The sequence below is a fragment of the Pelmatolapia mariae genome, linkage group LG15 (genome assembly GCF_036321145.2).
Source record: "Pelmatolapia mariae isolate MD_Pm_ZW linkage group LG15, Pm_UMD_F_2, whole genome shotgun sequence".
Taxonomy (NCBI): domain Eukaryota; kingdom Metazoa; phylum Chordata; class Actinopteri; order Cichliformes; family Cichlidae; genus Pelmatolapia; species Pelmatolapia mariae.
The window spans coordinates 25206716-25232987 of NC_086240.1; the positions used below are offsets into that span (position 1 = coordinate 25206716).

The following is a 26272-nucleotide window of genomic DNA, read 5'->3' on the forward strand; positions in this document are numbered from 1 at the left end:
CTCTGATCTTTTACTGCTTCACACTGATCGACTGAACAATGGTAAGCAAGTGAAAAACAGTGAAACAAAACAGCATGCAATGATGAACACTTTAAAATAAATTTTAAAAAAGGACAGAACATCAAAGAAATGAATGAAAATTTGACTTTCTGTAAGTTTTCATTAACTTCAGATCATAATAGTTGTTCCAACCCAAACATATCGAGTATGAAAACATTTTGGATGAGTTAACTGGATGCAGACTGAATAAGAAGTGGCCTCAGGTGTTTCTGGGTGAGCGAGCTGACACACTTCAGATGTCAGGTGCATTATAGGGCATCCATGTTTGTTTCCAGCTGCTGCAGCCAAGCTGGAATGTGTTTCAAGCTGATACAAGCTGCAAAAAAGCTGAAGGAGTCAAAGCGGCGATGCAGTAAACTGGAGCAGCGCTGCGAGGAAACACGATACTAAAATAATCAGAATGGAGGGGAGAGTACAACCGCTGTCTTAGAAGGAACAAAGTTGTGCACTGAGCTGCACATTATTAGTGAACTTCTGACTGACATGTTAATAAAAACAAATGCCATGTTAGTGAAAGTGTTGTGTGAGTAATTATGCAAGTACAGCTAAATTTACAAATCCAAGGAAGAAAGCCTGGATGAAAACATCAACTATAACATCATGGTATCCAGTTTTATTTTTATGTTTTTTTACGAGATCGCGGTTGTTTTAATGAGCAAATAATGTTTAGTTTTTAACACAAGGATACTGTGAATGCCGTCGTGGTTACCTGTCCAGCCAGGCCAGCAGATTCTTGGCGGTGCCGATCAGTTCGACCACGGCGGTGAGGAATTCATTGGTGGGTTGATTGGAATTTTTGCTGTGGTAGGCGGGGTTCTTCCTGCGCTGTGTCACGGCACTGCTCAGGTTGTGGTGCGCTGTTCTCATCTTCCCCACCAAAGTCTTCAGGTTGTCCGACTCCACGCCATAGTTCTGTTAAAGAAAGATGAAAGATTCAGTGAAACAAACCTGCTTCTTACTCAGTTATTAAACATAAAGACTACACTTCCCATCAGCACTGTCACTATTTCCTGGCTCACTAACCTTGGCACAAGTATGCTGCCACAGGAAACTCTGAAAGAGGCACTGCGGAAACATTACACTGCACAAAGCTGCAGTTTGAGGAGTCCACATTGTGTTTTGCACCTCAAAGTACTTTTTGTTTGAGAACACACAACAATGTTCAGGAACGATTGGAGGGAATTTAGAGATTCCCATGACCCTTGACCACAAACACACCCAGTCTCCCTAATGAAAACACACACACACACACACACACACACACACACACACACACACACACACACACACACACACACACACACACACACACACACACACACACACACACACACACACATTCCTGCAAACCAGTCGCCATAGCGATTATGCGACTTAAAAAAAAAAAAAAAATCCCCACCACATCAACTTCAAACTAAATGACTCAGAATGAAATGACTCATCAATGCCACGTGTTTAATTAATCAGTTTAATGAATCTGATACCTTTTTGTTTATTTTTATGAATAAGTGCAAATGTGTTACATTTATGTGTTATTACATCTGCAGGTCTGAACACGACCTTTGATTCACTTTGTCGCCTGCAGCGATTCAGATGTTTGAGGCGTCATGACGCTCAAAGACAAACAAAACATCTGGAGCCAAATCGACGTTCCACCTTGACTGAACGCAGAAAACACATCCTTCATAACACAACATGACACCTGACCTCACGTTTCAGGCAGAACTTTCAAATCGTGTTAGAAAGGATGTGATCCCTAGGTGTCAATCAGAAAGAGCTCGGGATGATGCCGGGCTGTGATGGAGTGAAATAAGGAGCATGACTATCAGAAGGTTTTTAGAAGGTTCAAGTATTTTAAAACTTTCAGAAAATGAGGGCACTGAAGTGAAAGATCTCTAGAAGTATTACAGATCAATCATTGTCTTGTCATAGCGTTTGTATGCACAACAAACAAAATTTATAAGGTCATCAAAAACAGAGAAAGTACCCAATCTGCACATTTGAACAAACTGAACCAACAAATTTTCATCATTTAAATAGAAACTTCTCTGGTAGCAGATTAATTGTGTCAGCTTCACTTTGTTCATATGGCGAGGCAAAATCACCAAAATCATAAAGAAGAGAGAGATCAACTATCTCACACAAAATAATTTATAAAATGCAACATAAACCACAAATCTTGCCAACATCTGCATAAATTAATATGCCAAACACATCAAAATCTATAGAAAATGTTTAATGTAACTGTCAATATAAAACAATGCTCTTTTCCTCTTTTCTTCCACATTATTATCCCCAGAGCATCATCTCTGTAGTTTCTTTTTACGTTTCTAATTTACGTCTGTTGTGGAACAGAGAGGGCTGCCTCCAGTCAATCAGGAGACCTGAGCTGAAACAAAAACATCTTTTTCCCCTCAACAGCGGTGAACCCAACTGTAGGCCTCCCTGATCATTGAGTGCATCATGATCATTACACAAAATCTGGGTCATTAAGAGCCTGTGGCTGCCTAATGTCACTCCAATTATCAGAATAAGTCTGTGGTATGTACTGAGGGTTAAAGTCGGGGGAGAAAAGGCCTCTCTTGTTCTGTTAAATGAGCCTCAGTTGTAAACTGATCATGTGACAAGACGCTGGAACAAAACTCTTCCTCTACATGCTGAAAACTGTGTTTGAATGTGTGTGTGTCAGGGGAAGGGTGGGGGGGTCTCTGACAGGTGGGAGGGTCACATCTGTTTCCTGCTCCACCCCAAAATGCAGCAAACTCTGCCTCATGCTGCAAAAAATACCCACAACACATCATTTGACCTTGCTTGAATGCTGCAGGAAAACGCTCCCTGAAACTTTGGAGCTGTGTGTGCTCTGATCGCAACATTGATTGGTTAGTTTCAGTGTGATGTCATAACTGTATTTTTCCAGAGGTAAGTGAAAGCATTTCAGGAAATGACACGTCACTTGTCCCTGTCACATGGCTGAGGGAGGATGTGGGATACAGACTAAAAATCTGAAATACGCTACTGTCAGTGTCAGGTTGTTCAGCCTTACCTGGGGTCAGGAATCTAATAAAGATCAGCTAATTGCAAACACAAATACAGTATAAGAAGGGGTCTGACTAGCACTCTTTAAGTTGCCTTTCCTTATGACATTCCTAAAGACTGAATCATATGAAAGACAAAGCTGTTATAAGCCAGAAGCAAATAAATTGTCATTTATTTGGGCAAATCCCACACTGTACTAACGATTCCACTGATTCAGTAAAGGACTAAATGTTACCTCGGACAATGCATTGCTTTTAATGGACAAAATCTTGAGGGACGGCTGTTATAAGGAAAAGCCATATATATATATATAAATACATATAAAAAAAAGACTTTTCCCTGAAATGTTGGGAGTTTTAGGAATCTTATCTTCAGCCAATGAAGTATTCTGTGTTTTAATGCTTTTGACATTTAAACAAATATTGAAAAGTTCAGTTATAAACAGATGTCTGCGTGTAAATGTCATATTATCAGACAGCAGTCAGACAATCTGACCAACTATACTGGAGAAAAGTTGATATGGTGGACACAGTAATTTGTAGTTAGTGCGGTTGATAAGTGTCTGTTGTGGTCACTCATTCTTTTATTGTCACCATTTGTTGGCGAGTACAGCAGAGTGTCAGTCTCCATTTAAGAAAAGGCCACTGAATCCTATTCAGGCCAGTCACAACATTAAACCTCAGCACAGCCAGTAAATCCTCCTTTTCACCACCACACAGACATTAGAGCCCATAAACAGCTGACTGAGGGGCTGTGTGTGTGCTTCAAAACTTTAAACAGGTCACACCAAAGACTGCAGCCACCACACAGCTATTATGAAGCCTCAACGTTAGTTTTTCAGGGTCAAGAATTTACCATCTCTTAACGGGGGGGGTAAGACCACAGACTGGAGGCATCTTCTGAAACATGCAAATGCCATAAAACTGCATTGTTGTCCAGCAGGGGGCGACTGTGGTTGATTCTGTCTGCCTATGGATAATTAGGGTAATTAGCCTTTTGTTGTTTTGCAGTACTTTTCAAATGACTTCATGGGCTCAGTCACTAGTTTCAAGTCATACTGAATAGAAAATGAAGTGAGTTTTGTTAAGTGCAGTTATTATTAAAAGCAGAAAGATGGATTATCCATGATATGCTTTTGACTAACAAGTCATTAGCCAAGATGCGTGTGGTGTCACACTACAGCCCCCGCTCCTCATATCCTGTTTCAAATCACTATAACGACTATTAGTGATGTCACAGTGGCTGTTTCCATCTAATATATTGCCTGTGGATAAGAACTGCTAGCTAGCAAGCTACTGTCATAAATATACATACACACATGTGCTAATAAGTGCCAAGTAATAGATTAGAAAGTAAAAATATATACCAGGATGGCACTCTCCAAAAAGGAAGCATACAGCTGTCAGGTTGTAGCAGGGATCCATAACAAATTTCAGAAAACTACATTTTGGTGTTATATTGGGATGTTTAGGATGTCCTCTAATGACTACTGAGTCTCCAAGTTAAAATGCAAAATTTTAGCTACTTTACACATTTCCATGACAACCTTTTATTATACGGCTAAGTAGACAGTCGGGTGAGTCAGTCTTTCTAGGTTTTTTGATAGTGCCTGTTTGAGGTTTTAATGCAAATATTAAATTTTAGTCTCGCTCTCTGTTTAAACAAACTAACAGAACTTCCAGAAAGTTCACATTCATTAGCTTGTTTTTTGTGTGATTCGCACATACAGTCTGTGAATGCCTTTTGCTAACCACCACCTTTGTGTCTGGATATGGTTAACCGGCCTAAGCTGGAGTCACTTTCAGGATAATTTAATTTCAACATCACTACTACCCTTTCTGTTTTCCTTCCAATATTAACTCTATGATAGATGAAGTTTCCTCTTATGACGTTCTCCATGCTGAGTCACCGGATCATTTACTCTTCTGTCATCTCTTTGTTTCAATGTCCACGTGTCATCGGCTCAAGTCACTGATTATTTAATTCATTACTGATTTTCATGCATAACTGACGTGCTTTTAAACAAAGATTTCTGCTCCTGTTTGACACCTTCTGGGCATTAAAAACATATCACACAGCTCTGTTTTTCACAGTGAAACATTTTTTTTAGAAATCATATAAATGTTTGCCGTTGATTTGTTTGCGTGAAAACAGGAATACAAAACTTTTTAGCCACAACCGATTAAACCAAAACTCAGTTCCACTAAAGGCCACAACAGGAGAATCACATTAGGGCCTGAGATACACAAACTACCGCTAAACTTTCATTCATTTGTGGCATTAAGCCTAAAAAACCGAAGATAAACTCTGTAGTTTCCTAGAAAATCCCTCTCTTGCTCAGTTTTCAGACTTTCTGAGAAAAACTGTCCAAATATATCAGACGCAGTAGGATTCTTATCACAGCACTGGTCTTATGATTGTTATGATGAACATTGAGCTGTTTTAATGCCCCCTCAGGCAGCGTGTAATGTGCATGGTGGTAGCTGTTGTGGTGTTTTTAAATGCAATTGAAACTTTTATTTAAAAGAAACAAATCTTTGCTCTAGAAACTTTTACACAAAGTTTAATGCACTGCCATCAGTGATGGACAGAAAAGGATCATCTTCTGCTCTGCTGCTGAACTTATAAGCATCAGCCAATGAGTCTAAGCAGAGATTCCCAAACCTCCCTCCTTCCTGGACTCTCCAGACTTTCCAAGGCATTTCCAGTCCTGAGTCTCCCCTGGAGTGGACTCCCAGGACAAGCCAGAAAAACATGACCATGGTCTAGATGTGGACAAGTGGCCAAAAATGGATGGAAGCTCAAACTGTGAAGCTCAAACTGAGATCTTCCCTTTACTGACTGTGAAATCTAATGACTCAGTTAACTTGAGTGCATGCATTCGCCTACAACATTTTCATGGTTTGTAACACAAGGCAGGTGTTTGTGTGGTCCAGACACCATCTCAGCAGAGTCTCACACAGAGAGAAGCTTCGGCAGTTTCTCATCAGCATCATTAGAAATTGTTTGATTGAACAAGAATTGGAGGTCAACACTGCTAAAGACATATCTCAAAGGACTTGAAACGGGTATATTTAACATGCTGACTCATGGGTGATGACAGCGGACACTGAAATCCACAGTTATATAGTAGAGGAACATTTCTAAACAGGAACGTTATCAGAAGTAAAAAGAGAATGTGGGATTTTCTGATTTCTAACTGACCAGAGCGCAGAGCAGATCCACGGCCTCCAGGATCAGCTCCTGGTGTCCAACCCTCGCCACGCCCAGAGACAGCAGCTCCTGGTGGCACATCCTCAGCAGCTTCTCCCCATCCACCTGCAGCTGTTGGAAGGATGGGATGTACTGCTGCAGGCTGTCATCCAGACCTGAGAGAGACACAGACAATGAAGCACATTTAATGTTCACAGAACAGGTTATTGATGAAATTCACCATTTTAATTCAGCAAATCTCAGGTTTGAAATTCATTTGAATAAACTGACAAATTCATCAGGGATGCAATAAAATTAGCGTTTTATAACAGAAGTGCTTTTGATCGCTCACATTCCTAGGTTGTATATCATGGATCACCAATCAGCCTGGAGTTCTTAAGGCACACACATGCAAGTAAACCAGACAGAGCATGACTTCAGCATCTGAGTTTCAGTGAAAGTCGTCTCTCTATGATCCATTCAGGTCTTACAGCAAACACAGCTGCTGAGTCAACATCGCCTTATTGACTCAATCAGTCACTGTGACAGCCAACAGCCTGGCAGTGTCCTGCCAGCTCACCAAACCACACCTTTTCTTAAATCCATCACCTCCGTCAACCAACCAACAAGCAAACCATTTCGTCACTTAATAACAGACCAAGAAACACATTCCTGTATAAAAGGAATGTTTCTTTTAATAATTTACTGTCTGATTGTTAGTCCTAGACTTTGTTTCAAGTATAATGTTTTTCTGATTTTATTTATCTAACTTTACCTACCTGAGTAGCTAAAGATAGCTAGGACAATTTTAATTAGCCCCATTTAGTTTTTTTAAATCTCAGTCTCTCTGTTACAGTCGCCTCATTTCGTTGTTTCTTACAATCTCAACACTTCCTGTATATTTCAAATTGAAAGTCCACTTGTAACTGTACAGAAACCCTTCACATCTTAATGAGGCTTTTATTGTGAAACATTTGCAGGAACAACACTCAAACTAATTTGATTTGAAGAAATACATTTGACACTTTAAGCAGTAGTTATTAATGCATGGCTTACTCTATCACAACAGGAAATATGTGAGAAGAGACCTTTACTGTGAAAGGAGGGAACAGGATGAGACCTTTTCCCCTCACATGTGTAGAACAAATTGAATTTCTGGCGTGAATCAATCCTTGACAGCCAACTCAACCACACGTGTGCATGTGAACATTGTCGGGGATCTCACGTGTATTGAACTCGTAGCACTAAGCCTCTGTACCATCATCACAAATCTACAGCTACTGTCACTTAAAATGTCAGAAATACTCAACTCATCAAACCATAAAGGGTTGGTTCGTTTAACATTTAATAGCTCTGCCAGCAGTGGTTAATGCGCAGGTTTGCATGCTTAATAACATTTTTCTCTGGCGGCCCGGTATGGTCATACAGGCCGCCAGCACCCCACTTTCAGCCCCGTGACCTCATGAGACCTCAAGGGAGATGGCGCCCATTTCAGCGGCACCACTCTGCACCCAACATTCACCTCTGACCTCTGTGAATGAGTTCAAAGAGTTCTCTTAGCTGGATCAATAAAATGAGCCATTACGCCCCAGTTACTGTCTGACACACATGAGCACAGAAAATGTTCGCTGCAGGGTTTTTGGATGTGTTTGGTTGGGAAAAATATGAAAAACTCAATAATGGGAAAATATTAAGCATATGTGCACACACTGTACGCTAAAGAGAAGAACTGTCTACAGCAATTAAACACTTCAACAGCCTCTACAACTCTCCGTTCTGCCAGCCTGAAATCCTCCATCTCAAAGTTCACCCCACAGCATTGTCTTTGTTCAAAACATTTCAACAAGTTCTTTTTCTTGATTTAAGTTCAGACTTTAATGATCCACAGGAATCCTGCATCATACTAAAAATAAATGTTAGAGTTTTAGCACACAAGCTTTCAACAAATGGCAGATGATGATGTTATGCAGAAGCCGAGCAGCAACTGGCCAACAAAATGTCTGGGAGGGTGAGAAGAAAACAACTGCCCCAGCATGTGGTCATTAAAGAAGCTGCGACTCCTGTTTGTGTTCGGAACGACAGATGGCCCACGCTTTCTCTCTGACAGCAGGGAGGAACATTCCTCCTTAACTAACTGCTGACGGGACACCTCCGAGTTCAGCAGCCTCTGACACAGAGTTGCACCGAGAATACAGAGCGTGTTTGTTTGCTTACTGTTATTACAGCGGTAAGATTCGATTTATTTTGGCCTTTATAAAGGCCAGAATAAAGACTCACAGGATTTCAGCAAAGTTTGAGGGGGTGAAATTGTCTGGGAAGGACTCCAAATCAGGCCCCAGCAGGAGGACACGGGTCGTCTGCTCATCCCCCAACAGGGTAAAATTTAGACCATCTGGGGGAGGGATGGGCAACACTTCAGGACATTCTCAGAGGGCCAGACTTTAAACAACTGATTTAAACATGCTTTGTCTTTTGATCCCCTTCCTATCATTTTGAAAGTTAAGCACTTAGTACTGGGCCTTCCTCATAGAGTGATCTGGTCAACACTCTCATCATGCAGAATGATAGACTCCAACTCCAGCTTCTTGGACTGCACCCAGCAGTCCTGGTCTGATTTGAAGATCTGCTTCCAGAACCTGCTGCAGGTGGAAAACTGGTTATGGAGAGCTGAACGAGTCACAAACAGCAGCTTTAGATTGTGGACGGGATGAGAAAGTCACTGAAAGACAGCGATACTGATACTGCTCCTTTATTGTCACAAAATATATTTAGTTTAATTTGAGGTGGTAATTAGCAATGGATCAGTTTATGATAAACAAGAACAAGTTTGAGATCCCTCCATTAAAACATGTAAATTAAACTTTAATTAAAAATTCTCCATTCATCGAACTAAAAGAAAACGAGATACTACTGTGACAGCCTTGAACTTCTATATCAGAGATCTTCACACATTCATTTTGGTTTCTGCTCCCGTTCAGTTGCTCCTGAAAGTTTCTCAATACACCCAAATTGAAACTGTGACCATACTGCCAAACCTTCCTCAGGTAAATATCCACAATTTCTGCTCCTTCTAGGTTGTAGCGCATCTCCACACTTCAAACTAAACTCCCTCTGCTGTTGGTCAGAGCTGGACAGCAGTTTGCAGTCAGCAGAAATGTGTTGGTGACAGCCTGGATCACATTACTGTCACCCGAGGAGGCCGATAATCTCTCAGCTGCACAGCAGGGTCGGCTAAACGTCACACGGGAGCCAAATCGCCCGCTAATGAAAGCATGATAACAAAAGACTGAGTCTCCCTGCAAAGCAGAGACAACTACCATCATAACATGAGCAAACATGAGCTTCTGTTAAGCTTCTACACATGATTCTTCCTGTGATGCAGAAACATCCTGCTCAGATGCGAAACATTCGATAGTTTCAGGTCTGAAAACCAATGGCTTAGACAGTTTGCTCAAATTGTGGGAGATTAACAAGTTAAATAAAGCAGATAAAATAATAAAAACTCAAGTCCAACATTCAGGTCTGGATCCAATGTTCCAGCAATACATAAAACATCATTAATTTCTGTAGCTGCCGAGTCATTTTTATCATTCCTCATTTCGATGATTGCTCTGTCGGGTTTGGCGCTCAGCCCAAACTCTCGGAAAGCCGTTTCAAACCTCTGACAGGCGCCGAGGATCGAGCGGGATTACCACACTGTAACACTGCTGAGAGCCTTGTGTTGGCGGTTTAGTTGTTTGGTTTGTGAGATGCTTCTCAAGCAGCACGAATAATTAAACACAGCAGACGGTAGCTGTGTGAAAAAGCACCACAAGAAACTCTTACTTTAGGAAGAGCTGGAGAGAAAACCCTCGTTTATTCAGTAAATATGGTCTGAAACAGTAGGGTTATCTCCTGGGATAAAACTGAACCATAGAGGTCCAATTCAGATCATCTCTTACTGAGCACGAAATATTGGAGAAAAACGCTTGTGTCTATGTAAAGAGATTCGGTTGACATCTTGGTTGACCCCTTTGGTACAAAATGTTTGATAATTATTGCTTTAACATGGTAAATGGTAAATGGTTAACATGATCAGCTGCATAGGTGGGAAAAAAAGCAACTGTATCTGCACTTATGTTTTTAGTTCATCTAAATTGTACAGACTTGTAATGTGAATGTTTCACAGTGTACTCTGAGCTCAGGTTCAGACTGATGAAATATTCATAACCTGTTTCAGAGGATTGATTTCCAAACAGGTGAGAGGAAGGAGGAGGGACAACAACGCTGGGAGCAGATCAGCTGCTTCATTCACCAACATTTACAGACAAACAACTGCCAGTGACTCACAGTTCCAAGCCCATCCGAGGCCATGGGCTTGAGACCTTTTCAAAAGACATGAAGAAACAGTGCACGTGTCGAGGGGCATTTCCTTGATGCCCATCGATACATCCTGTGTCAGCTAGACCTGTGTCGTATCATATCGTCTGAGATAATGCCGGTATTCATTTTCAAATGACACAAAAATATCATATTGTGACATGATTGCTATAGCAACTCCATGAGCTTGTGTTCCCTAGCGCACACAACAATAAAAAGAGCCCAGGCATGTCTGAGAGGAAGCCTCCAGTAATTGTTTAATGCTTAAAAATGTGCTACCTTAAAACACCTAGCACAAAGCTTTGCAAACTACGCAAGAAAGAAAAAAATAAATAAATCATAAAGTGATGCAAAAACACACTGTTGAGTACAACCAGGCTACGAAGGAGGGGGCACCAGCAGCTGGTGACTCCGAGCATGGCTGAAGCACTCGTCAGCTGGGCCCGAAATGACAAGAAACGCAAAAAGTGGATGGAAACTACTGATGTGATTAAAAAACCCCAAAAACAAACAAAAACAAACTTGACTGCGGAACATCCCAGGAAGAAAATATTTTCAAGGTCCAGTTATTTTAGTCATTGTAAAACTAAAGTGTGAAGCCAGTTATGTTGTACTTAACATTTCCAGGGAAAATACTGTATCTGCTACTTTTGTGCTTACTCTAGACCCATGCAGTCTTATTTCACCTTTTTCATCGGAAAAAGATAAGACATAAATACTGCAAACAATGAACACAGTTTTACTGAATGTTTAGTATTTTTGTCTGTATCATCAGAAATGCTGTTATTGCAAGTGTTCTTTAAATATACTGTCAAAAAAAACCAACTGTCTTTAACTTTCAGTTTTTAACCTCTGATTTTAAACTTACCTGCTCCGAGTTCACTGCCATCACAGCACAGTTAAAATGAGAGAAAACCATCTCAGTATTTCCGTTGAAACTTTCGTGTTTGTTGACAGAATAAATTCGGCTTGACATGAAAGGCCATTAGAGAGCAAAGTGCACAGACACTCTGAACTCTGACATGATTTCTGAATTTCTACATTCACTTTGTTTAGTGTATTTTGCTCTTTTGATGACCATATTTTTAGAAATTTTGATATAATTTACTATTGAGAAATTCACTGACAAATCACCATTTTCTACAATAACTTTAGAATATTTAATGAAGCCATACAAAGGTTTACATACTGGGATAAGCTTTTCTTTGGTACTGCTGAGTCTTAGAAAACTTGGTCCATTGTATATTTGTACTGGCCCTTGGTAGAAGAAAGAAGAAAAAAAAATATCGCATTTTCATTAAGTTATACTATTTAGTATGTTTATATACACCATCCATCCATCCATCCATCCATCCAGAAACACTGTCACTGGCCCGAATCAGCCCGCAGCTGGACTGTTTGTTGATGTACTCTTTCTCAACAACATAAGTCTAGTCCCAGCGTTTTAAAAAGTGTGTTTGTTCTGTTTAATGAGTTCCACTTTTTTCTCTCATAATGATAATAAAATATTATAATAATTGTGAGAAAAAACTGGAACAGTTTTAAATCGACCTGCTCTGATGCCCGTGTGTTTCTAAAGGCCCCATTTCCCAAAGTTTACTTTAGTCACAGATGTAAGAAAAGCTTGCTTCTCCATCTTTGACCGGTCTCATGTTTGCAGACGACTGCAGACCTCAGCCTGTCTGTCTCTCAGCTGCTGCTAGGAAACTGTGTGCAGACAGGAAGCAGCAGCTCAGGGTGGGAAAGTTTTAATTGTTACCGTAATGACAAAGCTACACGATAGCCTCAAACCCATGAAAACTACGAGGTTAATATTTGATGGGTCATTACTTCATGTGTCTTAATCAATTTTATCTGTCATTTTATCTGTTATCAATCAAAAGATGGCAGCAGTGCTAAGGGCTTGGTGACTAATTTTGCTCTCCAAGATTATGAAAACAAAATAATCCAACAAACTTTGACTCTCCTTGCCACCCTCTTCCCCCACAGCCAGATGCGAGATAAGCTATACAGCCACAAAGCATTCACTAATTTGTGTCAAACTCTGAGCAGATAGCCCTAGCAACCCCGCTTCATTCATTATACATTTTCCTTTTATGTTAAAAGAACAAGATTTCAACTTCAAGAACATCTCTGTAAAAGACATGTTAAGTTTAATAAAAGGGTAAGACAGCCATGTTTTTAGGGTCCCCCCCCCCCAAACTTTGTGGAGGCCATTTTGGATTGACAGACGGCTACGTTTATGAAGAAACTGTTTAAACAGTTCAGTGTGAAAGACCTCTGACCTCAACCCCCCTCCACAGCATCCTGACATCTGACAGGAGGTGTCTGCTTCCACAGCTCTCCAAAACCGATGACGCAATGTTCACACCTACTTCACACCAGGCCTGACCAGCCATGCAGGGGTGAAAACACTGTGCTTCACCTTCTACATCCATTTTTCCCTTCTTTGAGGAAATAACACACTCATTATTAATCAAACTCACAAATAAACATTTTTATGGCTGAAGCAACCTTTAGCAGCCAGATTCCACATCCTGAAAAAAAAAAAAAAGCCTTACAAAGCACAGACTGTAATTTGTTCATGAGTAATGTTCAGATGTATTCAGATTTTTGGATGTATTATCACATCAATTCTCCTACAGTATCAATATGTGTATCATTAAATATATTTTTAAAAAGATTATTTCTTGTTGTACTTCCTTAGCTGCACTGCAGATTGAGTACGACGTTAAAGTGACTGTGGATAAAATAACCACTGTGGGTGTTTACAGAGGTAAACTACTACTACTACTACTAACTACTAATCGCAGCTTGGCCAGCTTGTCTTGTAAGACTGGTTGTTGCTATGACAACAGAAAAGATGCTCCACATAGAATTCTCAGGCATGGCTAGCAAGCGTTAAAGCAGTGCCTACGTGTGGATCGTACGTAGCTGCATAGCATTGTAAATAAGCAAGGTTAGACAGAACACAGCCTCAGTCCTATGACGCTATGACTGAGTAAACAAGCGGCTTTATGTAAACTGTCTCAGAGCAAACCAGTCAGCGTAGCACAAAATGTACGTTAACCTGCAGGAAAAGAAAGCTGTTGTGCTGCTAACGTCAGGTAAACTTGGCAGCGCCGAGCGGCCAAGTTTAAAATCAATGAAATGTTAATGAAAGAAAAAAAAATAAAAGGTTCTTAAATACACAAGCAGGATTTATATGGCCAATGATTAACATCCTCTGTCAGACTTGACTCAATTTTGACTGTTAAGGAGTATTTATAAGACTTGGTCATTATAAAGTTGGTTATTCTAGCCATCTCAAGCACAGGAGAGAATATCAAAAAAGCTGCAGGTTAAACTCCAGCTGCTCATCAACAGTCGAGTTAATCATTTATCAAAAAGATGAAAACAAACAAAATGAGGAGCGCCATGATACCTCCCACCTTTAAAGAAAACACGCTGAAGCGAAAACCTAAAGACATCCATTATGTTTATTCAAGCAGAAATGAAAAGAACTGTTGCTTGGTAAAATTTTGCATTTTTAATATAATACTAAAGATCTATTTGGGAATTTGGGTTGTTGAATTATGATTACTGGTATTTTTAATACAACAAACTGCATTAAAATCAATTTAAACTACTAAAAACAAGTTTAAATATCTACTTATAGATGCAGTTTATACCCTTTCAAAACTTTCTGTATTGAGCATTTGTCTCTGTTGAGGTCTTAAATGGAACAAATAACATGCTGAATTTGTTAAATGTGTAGATCTAACAGTAGTTTTCAGGGCTTACAGTTTGCATTTTTAATATACATGTAAAAACAACCTACTGGGCAGTTAAACGTGAAAAATACCCTCAGCTCTTATTTTTTTTAAAACCATTGTCTCAGGGCGGGCCAATTTTACAAGCAGTCTTTAAATAATCCTAACTCTGTTATAATTTGTCCTAGAGGCAAAATTCAAACAGTTTCAGAAAGAAGAGAATAAAGGTTTTAAGAGTGTCACTGCTACTGCTATACAGACCAAAAACTCCACTGTGTCTAGATTTTACTATGCGCTCTACCATTCTGGGCTAGAGAGAAAACTGAAATGATTCCTGAAAGATGAGAATTACTTTGTAATTTTGCAGTCAAAAATCACAAGTCCAGTTGGCTTGTGTGATACTCGGGTGATAAAGGTCAGATATCGCCTCAGAAACTTTCTGTACTGAAGGTTTATCCCTGTCGAGGCCTCAGTCACCTCTTCATTACAACAAATGACATGTGTTGAGTTGTTGAAGCACAAAGATGGAGTCCGGACCGACACACCCCAACTGGGCGAAACAAAAGGAATCTTTACACCACCACCCAAAAACAACAGGACGAGGGTGGAGGGCTGCAAGGAAAAGTGGTAAAAGAGCAATGAGGCTATTCATAGCTTGACTAGGCCTCTGTCAAACCCTGCATTATATCTCTCACACACACACACACACACACACACACACACACCCTGACCATTCATCTGAGGGGTGTGAGGCAGCCTTCTGTCGAACAAACACCATTCAAGAGGAAAAAGGATTTCCTTGAGCGCTGTGTAGATCTGTCCTCAAAAACTAAACAAATGGGAACTGTGGGAGTTGAGTAAAAAGCAGAGCAGACCTACTGTATCACAGTGATTTATATCAAACTTTAATATTTATCTTATTATTTACAAGTAGTGGTGTAAAGTTATTGTGTTTTAACAGTACCCATTCAGGAGTATGAGGCATAGTTATGTTATATTTAGCGCTTATTTCAATCACATCCGGAAAAAGTCTACACTTGACCCCACCCTATACTCTTTAACTTTAGTATATTTATTATATTTAATGAAATCGTTACCTTTATACATATATACCTTTTACTTCATAGAACACACAAATGTTGGTCAAAAGCTTCAGAAGTCCCAGACATAACCACATAAAAATTTTAGGGCTAAAATTCACTTCTGTGCACCGATTCAGAAAAAGAAGGAATCACACCTACAAGGTGAGCATGGTATCAAAGGTGAAATACATAAAAAGGAGACATTTCATATACGATAAATTGTTTTGACCACCCAACTACTCCACATGGAAAATGCACTTCGAAGTTTTCGAATTAGTCAACTGACCCTGACATGAGGTGGAAAACTTGAGACCTCTCATAATAGAGCAAAATTCATCTTAAAACACTTAAAAATTATAATGTGTTCACGGGTGAGTTTCTAAAGGGCTGCTGTCAGTGGTGTATCACTGTTTTTGAACCAATCAGACAAATGATCAATAATTCAGCTCAATTAGTGAGCGCTATCAGCTAAACAGCTGAATTGAAGTAAAAGTAAGTAAAGTTTACGGGGGTCAGTTTCTGGTTTTGCAGCCTGTCTAGTAAACAGTAGGCTGCATGATCAGTGTATTTGGATATTTGGACCTGCTGATTTAGCTAACGTGACTTGAGACACTCGCTCTACTGAGCGACCCAAAAGTTGCTCACAGATGGAAAAAAGGCAGGAAGAGGGCCTCGATGGAGATATTCCGGCTGCTTCCTGTGATTCACCGCTCTTCCCTGGGTGAACTCGACTTCACTGATAAGAAACTAAGAGGAAAAAAAAAAAAAAAAAAAAAAAAAAAAAAAAACAGAAAAGAAACATCCACCAGCTGGTTCAGTCTTTGATCAAAATCACACTCCTCGACAATCAGCACTTCTCATTTAAATCCATCTGGTTAGAGCTGGTGCAATTACCAGGGTAACATTTATTCATGACTGAACAGCACTCCCTGCAAACATCCAATAACACTACAAACTACAACTAAGACTGAAAAGAGTTATCAATATCTCTGGCTACGTGAATCATCAATCACTTGTTGATAGCAGAACAATCAGTTTTCTTTTTTGCTCATTTAAGACTAAACTGGCTGATTGATTAAAGTAAGTTAAATTTAAGACTTTTAATGACACTCTGAAGAAAATTGTGACAAACTGTTGAATAAATGAGATAAATTCTCAGGCAGGACACTCAAACTTTGAACACCCAGTCCTAAAAGTAATTTCTAAAGGTTACTGATGCTGTTTTGCTGTCGTTCTTTATTTATTTATTTATTCTCACCATTAATTTCGGTTGATATGATAAATTATCATGGGTCGTAACCCAACATGTCCTTCTCAATATCCACAACAAGCTACTTCATGCAAGTTGATTTATCAAATCAGCTTCATTGGAAGTGTGAGAAAAACACTGTACCCGAAACACAAAGTGCCTTGAAGTGCCAGTTTCTGCTAGCAGCACGGATGGTATGAGCATCCAGTTCAACACATTTTGAAACTTCAACTGCTAAGTCAGGGAAAAAGGAAAGAACAAAAAGATAAAATAAAAATCAGAGAACCTTACTTTGAATGTCTAAGATGTTCACATCTTAGACAGATTAGATTTTTACACTGACCATATGATGGAAAGCCAGACACAAGCAGAGCAGACGCAGCAGATTAAAGATTTCATTTTGTCCATGAAGTGCATCTTTGATAAGAATTTTACCCCCAGCCCAGACTGTCTTATGCTCTTTGTGCGGGACTACACTGATTAAAGGTTGTCGTACCTACTAAACAAACCTGATGACATGGATGTCGCGTCCTCCTTATCGAAAACAAAAGTTTCGGTTATCTCGTCTTACTGGATGAGACGTTGTTTATTTGGATTCATTCCAGCTGAGTTTAAACAGTGAAAACCTGCCAAACTTCACTCGTGTGAGTCTGGATACACAAGAAGACGATCGTTTTCTTTTAATTTGATGATGTGTTGAAAGTCGGTGACAGGCTCCTCAAAAACACTTTGGACTGGATTACATTACAGAAGCTCATTTTCAGCCATGTAATCCTGTATTTATTTCACATGCCATTTGATAAATGGCCATCCTAATAAAGTACCTGTCAATCCAAAATCCATTTATTTGTGATTAAAGCTGTTTACTTATGTCACAAAACTGTGAACTTAAACTTTTAAAACTGATTAAACTGTGAGTGAGCTAGACCTACCACAGCTCAGTGAGCAACCTGCCAAATTCAGAGTCTGTGGGAAACTAAACTACAGTCTGTCTTTGTCTGCTTCTGTTTCAACTTGTTCCTCAATCTGTAGCTTTGTCTCTGCGTAAAACAAATCAGGGGTGGCTACAAGAAGCTAAAAAGACACTGCGTTGCATTTAAGCTTGAAGAATTGGTTTGGGTTTCGAGAGCCTCTCTGCTGCTCGCTGTGTGAGAGACTGAAGCGCCACCACAAACCTGAACAGCAACGTCCTCACTGTTCTTTGGTTTATAAGTCCAGTAACGAGGATTCACTTGAGTCTGTTTGATTTACAGGTGTGCTCATAACTGACAGGCAGGTAGCCATTCAAACTGCCTGACATATTGTTAGGACAGGTATGCTGTTCTTTGACTTACATCATTAATACAATATTGGGGAAAATTATCAAAATCCTCATTTAGGTTCAAATAAAAAAATCTTTATTTGGTCGTGAAGTAGAAATTATCAATTTATTTCAAGTTTTTTCCAGGCATTAACCATATCATGATGTAAAATACTGTATCATTATGCACTTCTGAATCTTTATTTAGACACATGCTGTTTGCACAAACAGAAACTCAGGTAAACACAACAAAGCTTGTGGAACAAACCTGCAGTGTCCCTTGTCTTCTGCCACATAATCCCCTTCATTTGTTTTTGATCAAGTTCATTCACTGGCCCGTTACACTTCAGCTTTAAATGCTGTGTCAGTGCCTCTGTTACTAATGTAGCTCAACATCAGCAGTCCAGAACCATGATATAAATTAATCTACATATGAATTAATATCTCAGGTCACATGACTGAAGCGTCCACTCAAATAACTTGATATTCAGAAACAGTGACCTTCACTGAAAGTCAAATGATCACCAGCTTTTCTAAACAGGCACCAGCACAGTAAGGTAACACACCGATCACCTTAATTAGGAAACACTCCATAGAGCCCCTTTAATGTCTCATTTTTAATGTTCTTGATTATTTTATAATATTATTATTCTGACAGACTGTTTAAGTTTAGCCTTCAACTAAAGCATTGGTTTCTCAATAATCATTGGCCAACACTGGTCTGTCTGTTCCTGAACCAACTACCAATAATTATGCTCTTTGGAAGTCATGTGACCCATTTAAAAAGACTCTCTTTAAACTGAATCCAAAAATACAACAAAGAAGTTTCCCCAAGTCACCAAAGACATGTGGTGGTGAAAATGATCAATGTAATCTGACCAGATTGCAGATAACAGATGTTTCCAGCTGATGCTCATGGCCCACACTTTTAAAGTCTGATTAAAATGGGTTTCACGAGTGACAGCTGTAATCTAGATGGTTTTTGGGGGTTTTGTTTTTTTTAAAGAGCCGACAGGAAGCTCTTTGTTAGATAAAATTCCTCAAACTGAAACCACAGTGATGCTGATTTCTGGCAGCTTTCTGCTGATCGACATTTTTAGAGATAAAATTGTTTATTTTGGCCAAAAAGCATTGAGAGGAAGAGGAGGGTCAAAGAGTCAAAGTCCATGTTAACAATCTGATTTTACAGACTCTGCATTTCCAACCAGTCAGATTTAAAACTTGAAACTAAAAACTGTTCAAGTCAGTGAGTTTGTTACAACCAGTTTTACAGCCCAAACAGGGAAATCAGTTACATACATTCATAAAGAAGTCATTACCTTTGTCAAAGAAGTTTGGCTGCTTGTAAAATAACCAGCTGGAAATTACTTTGACAATAAAACTCTCAGTAACTTTACAGAGTCCAAAACACAAACATGAAGTGATCCAAAATTGTGTTTTTGGATTACAAACTAAATTACGGTATTTTAGGTTGTTAGTTGAACAAAAAACAAACAAAGGAAGCTTCTGTGAAGCATGTTTGACTCCTGTCAAAAAAAAAAATCTACACAAATGTTATCATTTTGATTTTTTTAATGAACTGGTAACTCTCCTCAATTCCACGAAAACACCAACAGAAGTCTTCTTTAATCATACAAATGTGCTTGAAACTCAAATATATTCAATTTAGCATCAAAGGAGGCAAAGAAAAGAAGGAAACGATCATGTGTGAGAAGCAAGGACACAAGACAATGTTTGGCATTTTAGCTTGAAAAATTATTTAGTTTAAAGTTACTGAGTTAAACACTCAACTAACTATACGATGGGAAGTATATCTTGGGGGCCAAAATCAGGATATAAGTGTATATAATATTGACTTGTGTTTCCATTTCCAAACTCATCAGGCACTATTGGTGCCTGGTTAAAGCATGCTAGCGGTAATGTTTAACAGAATAATGGAGTTTATTTGTTCAAGAACAAGCAATAAAAATATTGATTCCACCCATTCCCCCTGAAGAAAAAACAAGGCATGAAGTTCAAAGGGAGCAGGAAAGCAAAAAAAAAATCAATTTTTACAGGAAGAAACTTCCAGCAGCCATCTGCTGCGACCAGTTGGGGGCGAGGGGATCAATACCATATGCTGAAATCAAGGACCAATACTGACTTAAAAAAGAGAAGAAGTGATTTAAGAAACAAACAACGCTGTAACTGCATTAAATACGTTAGCTTGCTATTACTCATTCCCTATGTAGTTTCCTCCAGTCTACTTGTTGTTCATTGACTTTTATTTCCCGCGCACCTCTCCATAAAGAGGTCATTGACCTCATATTTAGAGCGTGCCAACCGTCTAACCAGCCTGTCGTCATGTGTAACTACACCTGTCGGGAGTAGGGAGGTATGTGGATCTGTCTGAACATGTTCAGTTAATTCCCTGAGACATATGTTTACCAGTGAGTGACAGCTGTTTGATCAGCCTGCACAGAAACATGGGGTAGACTCTTATTGTACCCTCACTGTATTTATTGTAAGCATTTATTTATAGGTCACACATTTCTTCAGTTAGAACAGGGGAACATGGTGTTGGAGGACTGCTCACATTTACATGAGACTAAACACTGATGAGCTAAGAGCTTTAAGGCTGTACTCACAGTACTCTCATCCTTGCAAGGTTCATCAAGTTTTACAAGATTTTAATGTTGATTTAAATAGAAGAGAAAAGCATGAAAGCAATGGTTTGATTATAAGATGAAACAGAAGCATCTCAGATGAAATATATGAAAACACAGCCTATAAATCTACTACCCAACATTTAATAACTAGAAATATTCCTGATGGTTAAAGATATATAAAAATTGTGTCTTTAAGCCCGATTTTTTTTTCTAAATGTGCCTGACCGCCACTACGAGCTGGTGGGCCACACTTACATTCCAACCTGTAGCAGGTGGAGAACTGCTGACGCTACGCTGAGCTCAATGCTGCAGAGGCAAGCAGCGACTACCATGAAAACTGCCGAACAAGATGGAGTTGGAGTGCGATCTCCATACTAGAACAAGAACTATAATCACCATCTGCGGTCCAAGATGTTGGAGATGGTATCTGTGACCACTGACCACTCAAGCAAGATACTCGAGACAGTGGACTGACATCAAGGACCGCCGTAACAGCAATCCAAGCAGGCTCCTCGTCGGGAAACACAAGAAGGGAAGGACCCTTTAACCTGCTTAGCAACAGCTCAACTTTCAAATTAAGGGCAAGTTGTTTGTCCACTACTAAACTGTCTGTCTGAGACAACATGATCAATAAATGAGACCTGATGACACAATTCTTACCCACCTTTAACCATTAGGAACATTTCTAGCTATGGAAAGCTAGGTAATAGATTTTTTTATTTTACAGGAGGATGGACTGATTTAGGGCTGGGCCATAATCATACCGTTCACGGTAATACCGGTATAATGTTGGGCAACAATAGGAAAATGAAATATCGCGATAGAATATGGGTAAAACGCGCATGTGCATTGCCTTTGTTTTCATACGCACATGGCGGAAAAAGCATGGCGGCGAAAGCAGATCGTTGATTGAAACGGATGAATCAGAATTGGTTTGTAAAAATGCTGCAACTTCCCGTGTGTCTTATGTATGAATTCTGGTTGTGTTTACTGACCTCGAAACGATTTTATGTGGTACACGTCGCTCGAAAATCTGTCAAATGTTTTAGTACGACTTTGCTAAGCTACGAACCCGCACAGCTTGATGGATTGTCGAAGCATTACGGCTATCGTAGGCAGGAGCCTCATGGAGTGATACGTACTGTACTTCAACATAATATTACCGTATTGTGTGTGTATAACCTCTTTTTAAGTTTTGTGGATATTATACATGGTTATGCTGAGGATATGTCGGCCAATTTCCACCGGAAATGCCTTTTGGTTAAATTGTCAGCAAGGAATTTGCATTTGCACTGTTACATTTTTATATAACTTTAATGCACATAAAAAACAGCTGCTTGTTTAAGTGAAAATACATTGATGGGTTTTTTTTTCTGCACTAATAAAGTTGTGGAGTTGTAAAGTATTTTGTCTAGTGTCAATTATATAGTCAGTTATATCGTTATCGCAAATTTTCAAATGTATATCGTGATAAATATTTTTGGTAATATCGCCCTGCTCTAGACTGATTATTGGGTTGTTATTTGTTTTCAGAGAATGCATATGGTATTATTTATTCACCTAGACACGAGTCTACACATGCCTTACTACAGTCACAAAGGCAATGAAATCCTGTGGGAAACACTGATAAAAAAAACTGGATGTGCCCCCTGGTGGCCACTGAAAGGGATCCATGTTTAAGAGACTTCCTCAATGGCTTGACTTTTTAGGCCTGGAAGCTGTCCTTTTTTCTATATAGTCTATGTAAAAAGACAGCAAAACTAAGAGCAGAGGAATAAAAAAACCAGAGTGACCAAAAAAAATGGCTTGAGTTGGAGGTCAGGTGGAGAAATTCATTGGAAACCTGCTTGTGATTTTACAGTCAAGATGACTGAACAAACTTTCCATGAAAAGAACCTCTAGCTTGGATCGCATGAGTCGAGCAAAGATACATAACACACACCCCGACTGCCTACAGCCAGCGGCAGCAATCCACTCCACAGTACTACAGCAGGATCAGAGCCAACAACACATCTCATTTCTAAGCTTCTGTTTGCCACTTTACCAACTCAAGTCTTTCTAACTTTGGAAAATAAAGGAAAATTATCCTGATAACCACTTTAACAATTAAGTAAACAACTCCATTATTTTCTAAGAAAACAAAACAAAACACTTTGAAGCCTTTCAAATGTAAAATCTGAGGTTTTTCACTGTCATTTGTGATCAAACCATGGGACTGACGCTCACGTGTCTGTCATTCATTTTCACGCAGAACAAAGTCACATGGTCAGATTTGGTTTAATAGCACCTCCAGCATCGCGTTGACCTTTTCACCCGGCACATGACAGGAGGCCCACCACTTTACTGCATTTAGCTCTGCACTGTCTTTACTGCTAAATGGCCAGTGCACTGGTATGTATGCATGTGAATGACTGTATGTGTGCATACTGAGGCAAAGCTAGGCTGAATGGTTTTCTCTCAGCAGTGTAATAAATGCATACAAACACAGGCTGAGATCCTCCACAATGACCCAGGGAGATAAAATTACAAATCTGGACTAAAAATAAAAACATAGCACAACTTTTACAGAGATTTGATATTGGTTTAAAGAGTTTGATATGAATGTCATTACACCTTGGTAAGTAAATGTCTTTTTTCACTTATGGTATGAATATCAAGAGATTCTGGCAGGAAAATGACCTGTGTTGATTTTTTGTTGTTTTTTAATAAACAGTTTTTCATAGTAGGATTGAAATACAGGAAAATGCACAGTAAGGCAACAGAGGCTCACTGACTTGGCTAATTATCCCAGTCTGCTTAGTTTACCTCAGATATCAGACTATTAATACATTAATAACTCTCAGGTTATCAATCTTATCAACTTCAGAGGGGTTAAAAGGTCAAAAATAAAATTAAAATAGTTTCCCTGAACTTGTTCCTAAATTTTCCTATAATGGGTCATTTTACACAGGAATTTTCTGTTTTTTCCAGGAAAGCTGCATACTTGCCTTTTAAAACCATGGAGATAAACTGCTTTTCAATAAAGTACTTTATGCATTTATGATGAAAATTGAATAATATAATAAAATTAATAATAAAAACAATAAAATGATAGTCATCTGCTAAGGGTCACGTCCTGGTAGGTAAAAACAGGTCTTTATTACATCTGAGTGTCGTTTTATGGCAGATGTGCTAACTGGTCATGCCTGTTTATTGCTTAACAACACTGTTAGTGATGAATATGAATACTTGGCTCAGTGAATGTGGGAGTGTAAATCCCACAGTCAGTAAACAACACTGTAACCACCACAGAGTGTTTCCTTATCAGACAGTCTGTCAACCAACAATGTTCAAGTCAAATTAACATGCACTATACTTGGGATTTAAGGGATTTTTTTGTTGTTTTAATCTGTGTTTAGACTGTGTTCATGTTTCAGTCAGATTCTTAAATACAAACTAAAATTATATTGCAAAACAACAATAATCAAGTTTTCAAGTATATTCTCAAGTAGAATTTCTGCATTCTTACTTATTTAAATGTGCTTTAGAAATGCTTTTCACATAATAAATGTTTCTTATTGCCAGTGTCTATATGACGAGTAACTGAATTAAATAAATTAAAATGTTAGACCTTCCTGAGAATCTTAGGTACCTCTAACAAAAAATGTGCAATGACTTCCTTTTTCAAAGACTTGGAACAGACTTTCCATGAATATCTAAAAGGATTTAACGTTAACATTAACACTGAGCAACAACAGCCAATGTTTGCTTAGAAATGTAGCGCACTAAATAATAACTTCAAACAACAACATGAACTCCACAAAAAGGAAAAAAAAAACTGATTTGGCTTCACACTGGATTTTAAAAGTGGCAATGTTAGTGAACAAGAAAGAGAGTAAGTTAATATCAAAAAGCCATCGTCTACATCAACCGTGGATTTTATTTATATGGGGTGTTTAGTTTTTTGGTATCAAATAAAACCCCAGCCACGTAGCCATGTAGTAAAATAACAATGTGAGCGGATATGGTTGGCTTCTATATCTCAGGGGCTTACATGGTAACCATAGCCTATAACCAAATATCCAATCATCTGTCAATTCAGGATTATTTTAGCACCATGTCTCTCTCTCTTATAGTCTCTGAACATCACCAGATTTACACAGCATAGGCAAGTTATTGCTAGCTAGCCAAGTATATATTACTTTCTAACATTGTTCACCACTGTCGGGGCTAATGCTAGCTCCCTTAGTAAATGAGGGTGTTGTTAAGAACACCTTTGTGGCTGTACTTAGACAACTTTTAATACTACAAAATGATTATTTTCATAAATATAAACAAAATGTAATTAGGAATACATTAATATACAATCCATTATCATCTACATATTGGCAAATCTACAAACATGAGAGCCATGCATTATAAACTATTCAACTTTGTAGCTAGGTTTACCTGCCAATATTTTTGCTTTTTTAAAAGGTAACATATACTTTTATCAGCTCATGGTGTAAAAATCAAGGGGTTTTTTTCCCCCATTTTTGTTATTTAAGGGTACTTCGCAAACAGGACTGCAAGATTCCAGTAGTAGAGGTCTACTACATCATACACAACACAAAGAGAAGTAAAACATATCAATAAAAGGAAGAAATAGTAGAAAAACTATTATTAGATTAGTAAAATATTCAAACAATTTCAGATATTTTAAGAAAAATAATATTTACCTGTTGTATGTGAATTTAGCTCTGACTAAATATATGCATGCTGTAAACTCCTTGAATCTAAAAGCAAACATTCCTCCAAGACACAAGCTTCCCAATTAGCCATAAACTAGAAACGTCTTTAAAAATATTAATTTTCAAAGAGAAAAAAAAATCACATAAAAGTAGTAGATTTTACTGTTTGCAGTTTATGGGACCGACACTGATCCATAAAGATCAAGAAGACTCCTGCATGACAAGTAGGTTAAGGCCGGAAAAAGCCGAACTTTACAGTTAGCCATTAACTCTCCTCTCTGCCCCCCAAAGAACTGCTAATTTCCTCCAAAAAGTGCCCCCACCCCACTACCACTCCCACCCACTGGATGTAGTTAGTTCCTACTCTTCAGCAGCCTTACCTCTCATCCACTCCACCACTTGTTGCGGGTTCCACTTGCTCACAGCTTCCATTTTTCTCCAAAGCGCTGGGAGCACCAGGGTTTAATTTAACTCCAGAACCGGCGAGACGAATCCGTTAATGGGACATGATTTTGTCACAGAGAAGAACACAAGAGGTCCGTTACAGGACAGAGACACACGGTGAAACAACGACCCAACGGTCCGCCACTCACTGACGGACTGCCTGCCTGCTGCTCTGTGGTGACTAGTTAGCTGCGCGTGGAGCAGGTGTCAGGTTACCATTGCTTTGACCACGCCCCGTTATTCCTTTACCTCCAATCACATGAGTGTATGCGAGGCTGTTGTTAACTTCTGTGGGGAAAGGGGGGGTGTTGTATGGAATGCCATTTGTGTCAACATTAAACGATCAGTGTATATATATATATATATATATATAAATTGTATATTGATGTGAACGTTTTTGAATATTCAAAGGTTAAACGACAGCATTTGAAAGAAACTAAT

At 39.0% G+C, this 26272-nt stretch overlaps 1 protein-coding gene across 1 annotated transcript in view; it reads right to left on the reverse strand.

Annotated features, from left to right (window-relative positions):
* cnksr3 (cnksr family member 3) overlaps positions 1-25974 on the reverse strand; it is a 44341-nt gene extending 18367 nt beyond the window's left edge. Inside the window, exons 1-3 of the mRNA XM_063494679.2 lie at positions 25768-25974; positions 6301-6464; positions 770-972 (exon numbers count right to left, since the gene is read on the reverse strand). Coding sequence (XP_063350749.2) covers positions 770-972; positions 6301-6464; positions 25768-25819 — 419 coding nt within the window. The 5' untranslated portion in view covers positions 25820-25974. The remainder of the gene's footprint in view (positions 1-769; positions 973-6300; positions 6465-25767) is intronic.
* Between the last annotated feature and the right edge of the window lie 298 nt (positions 25975-26272).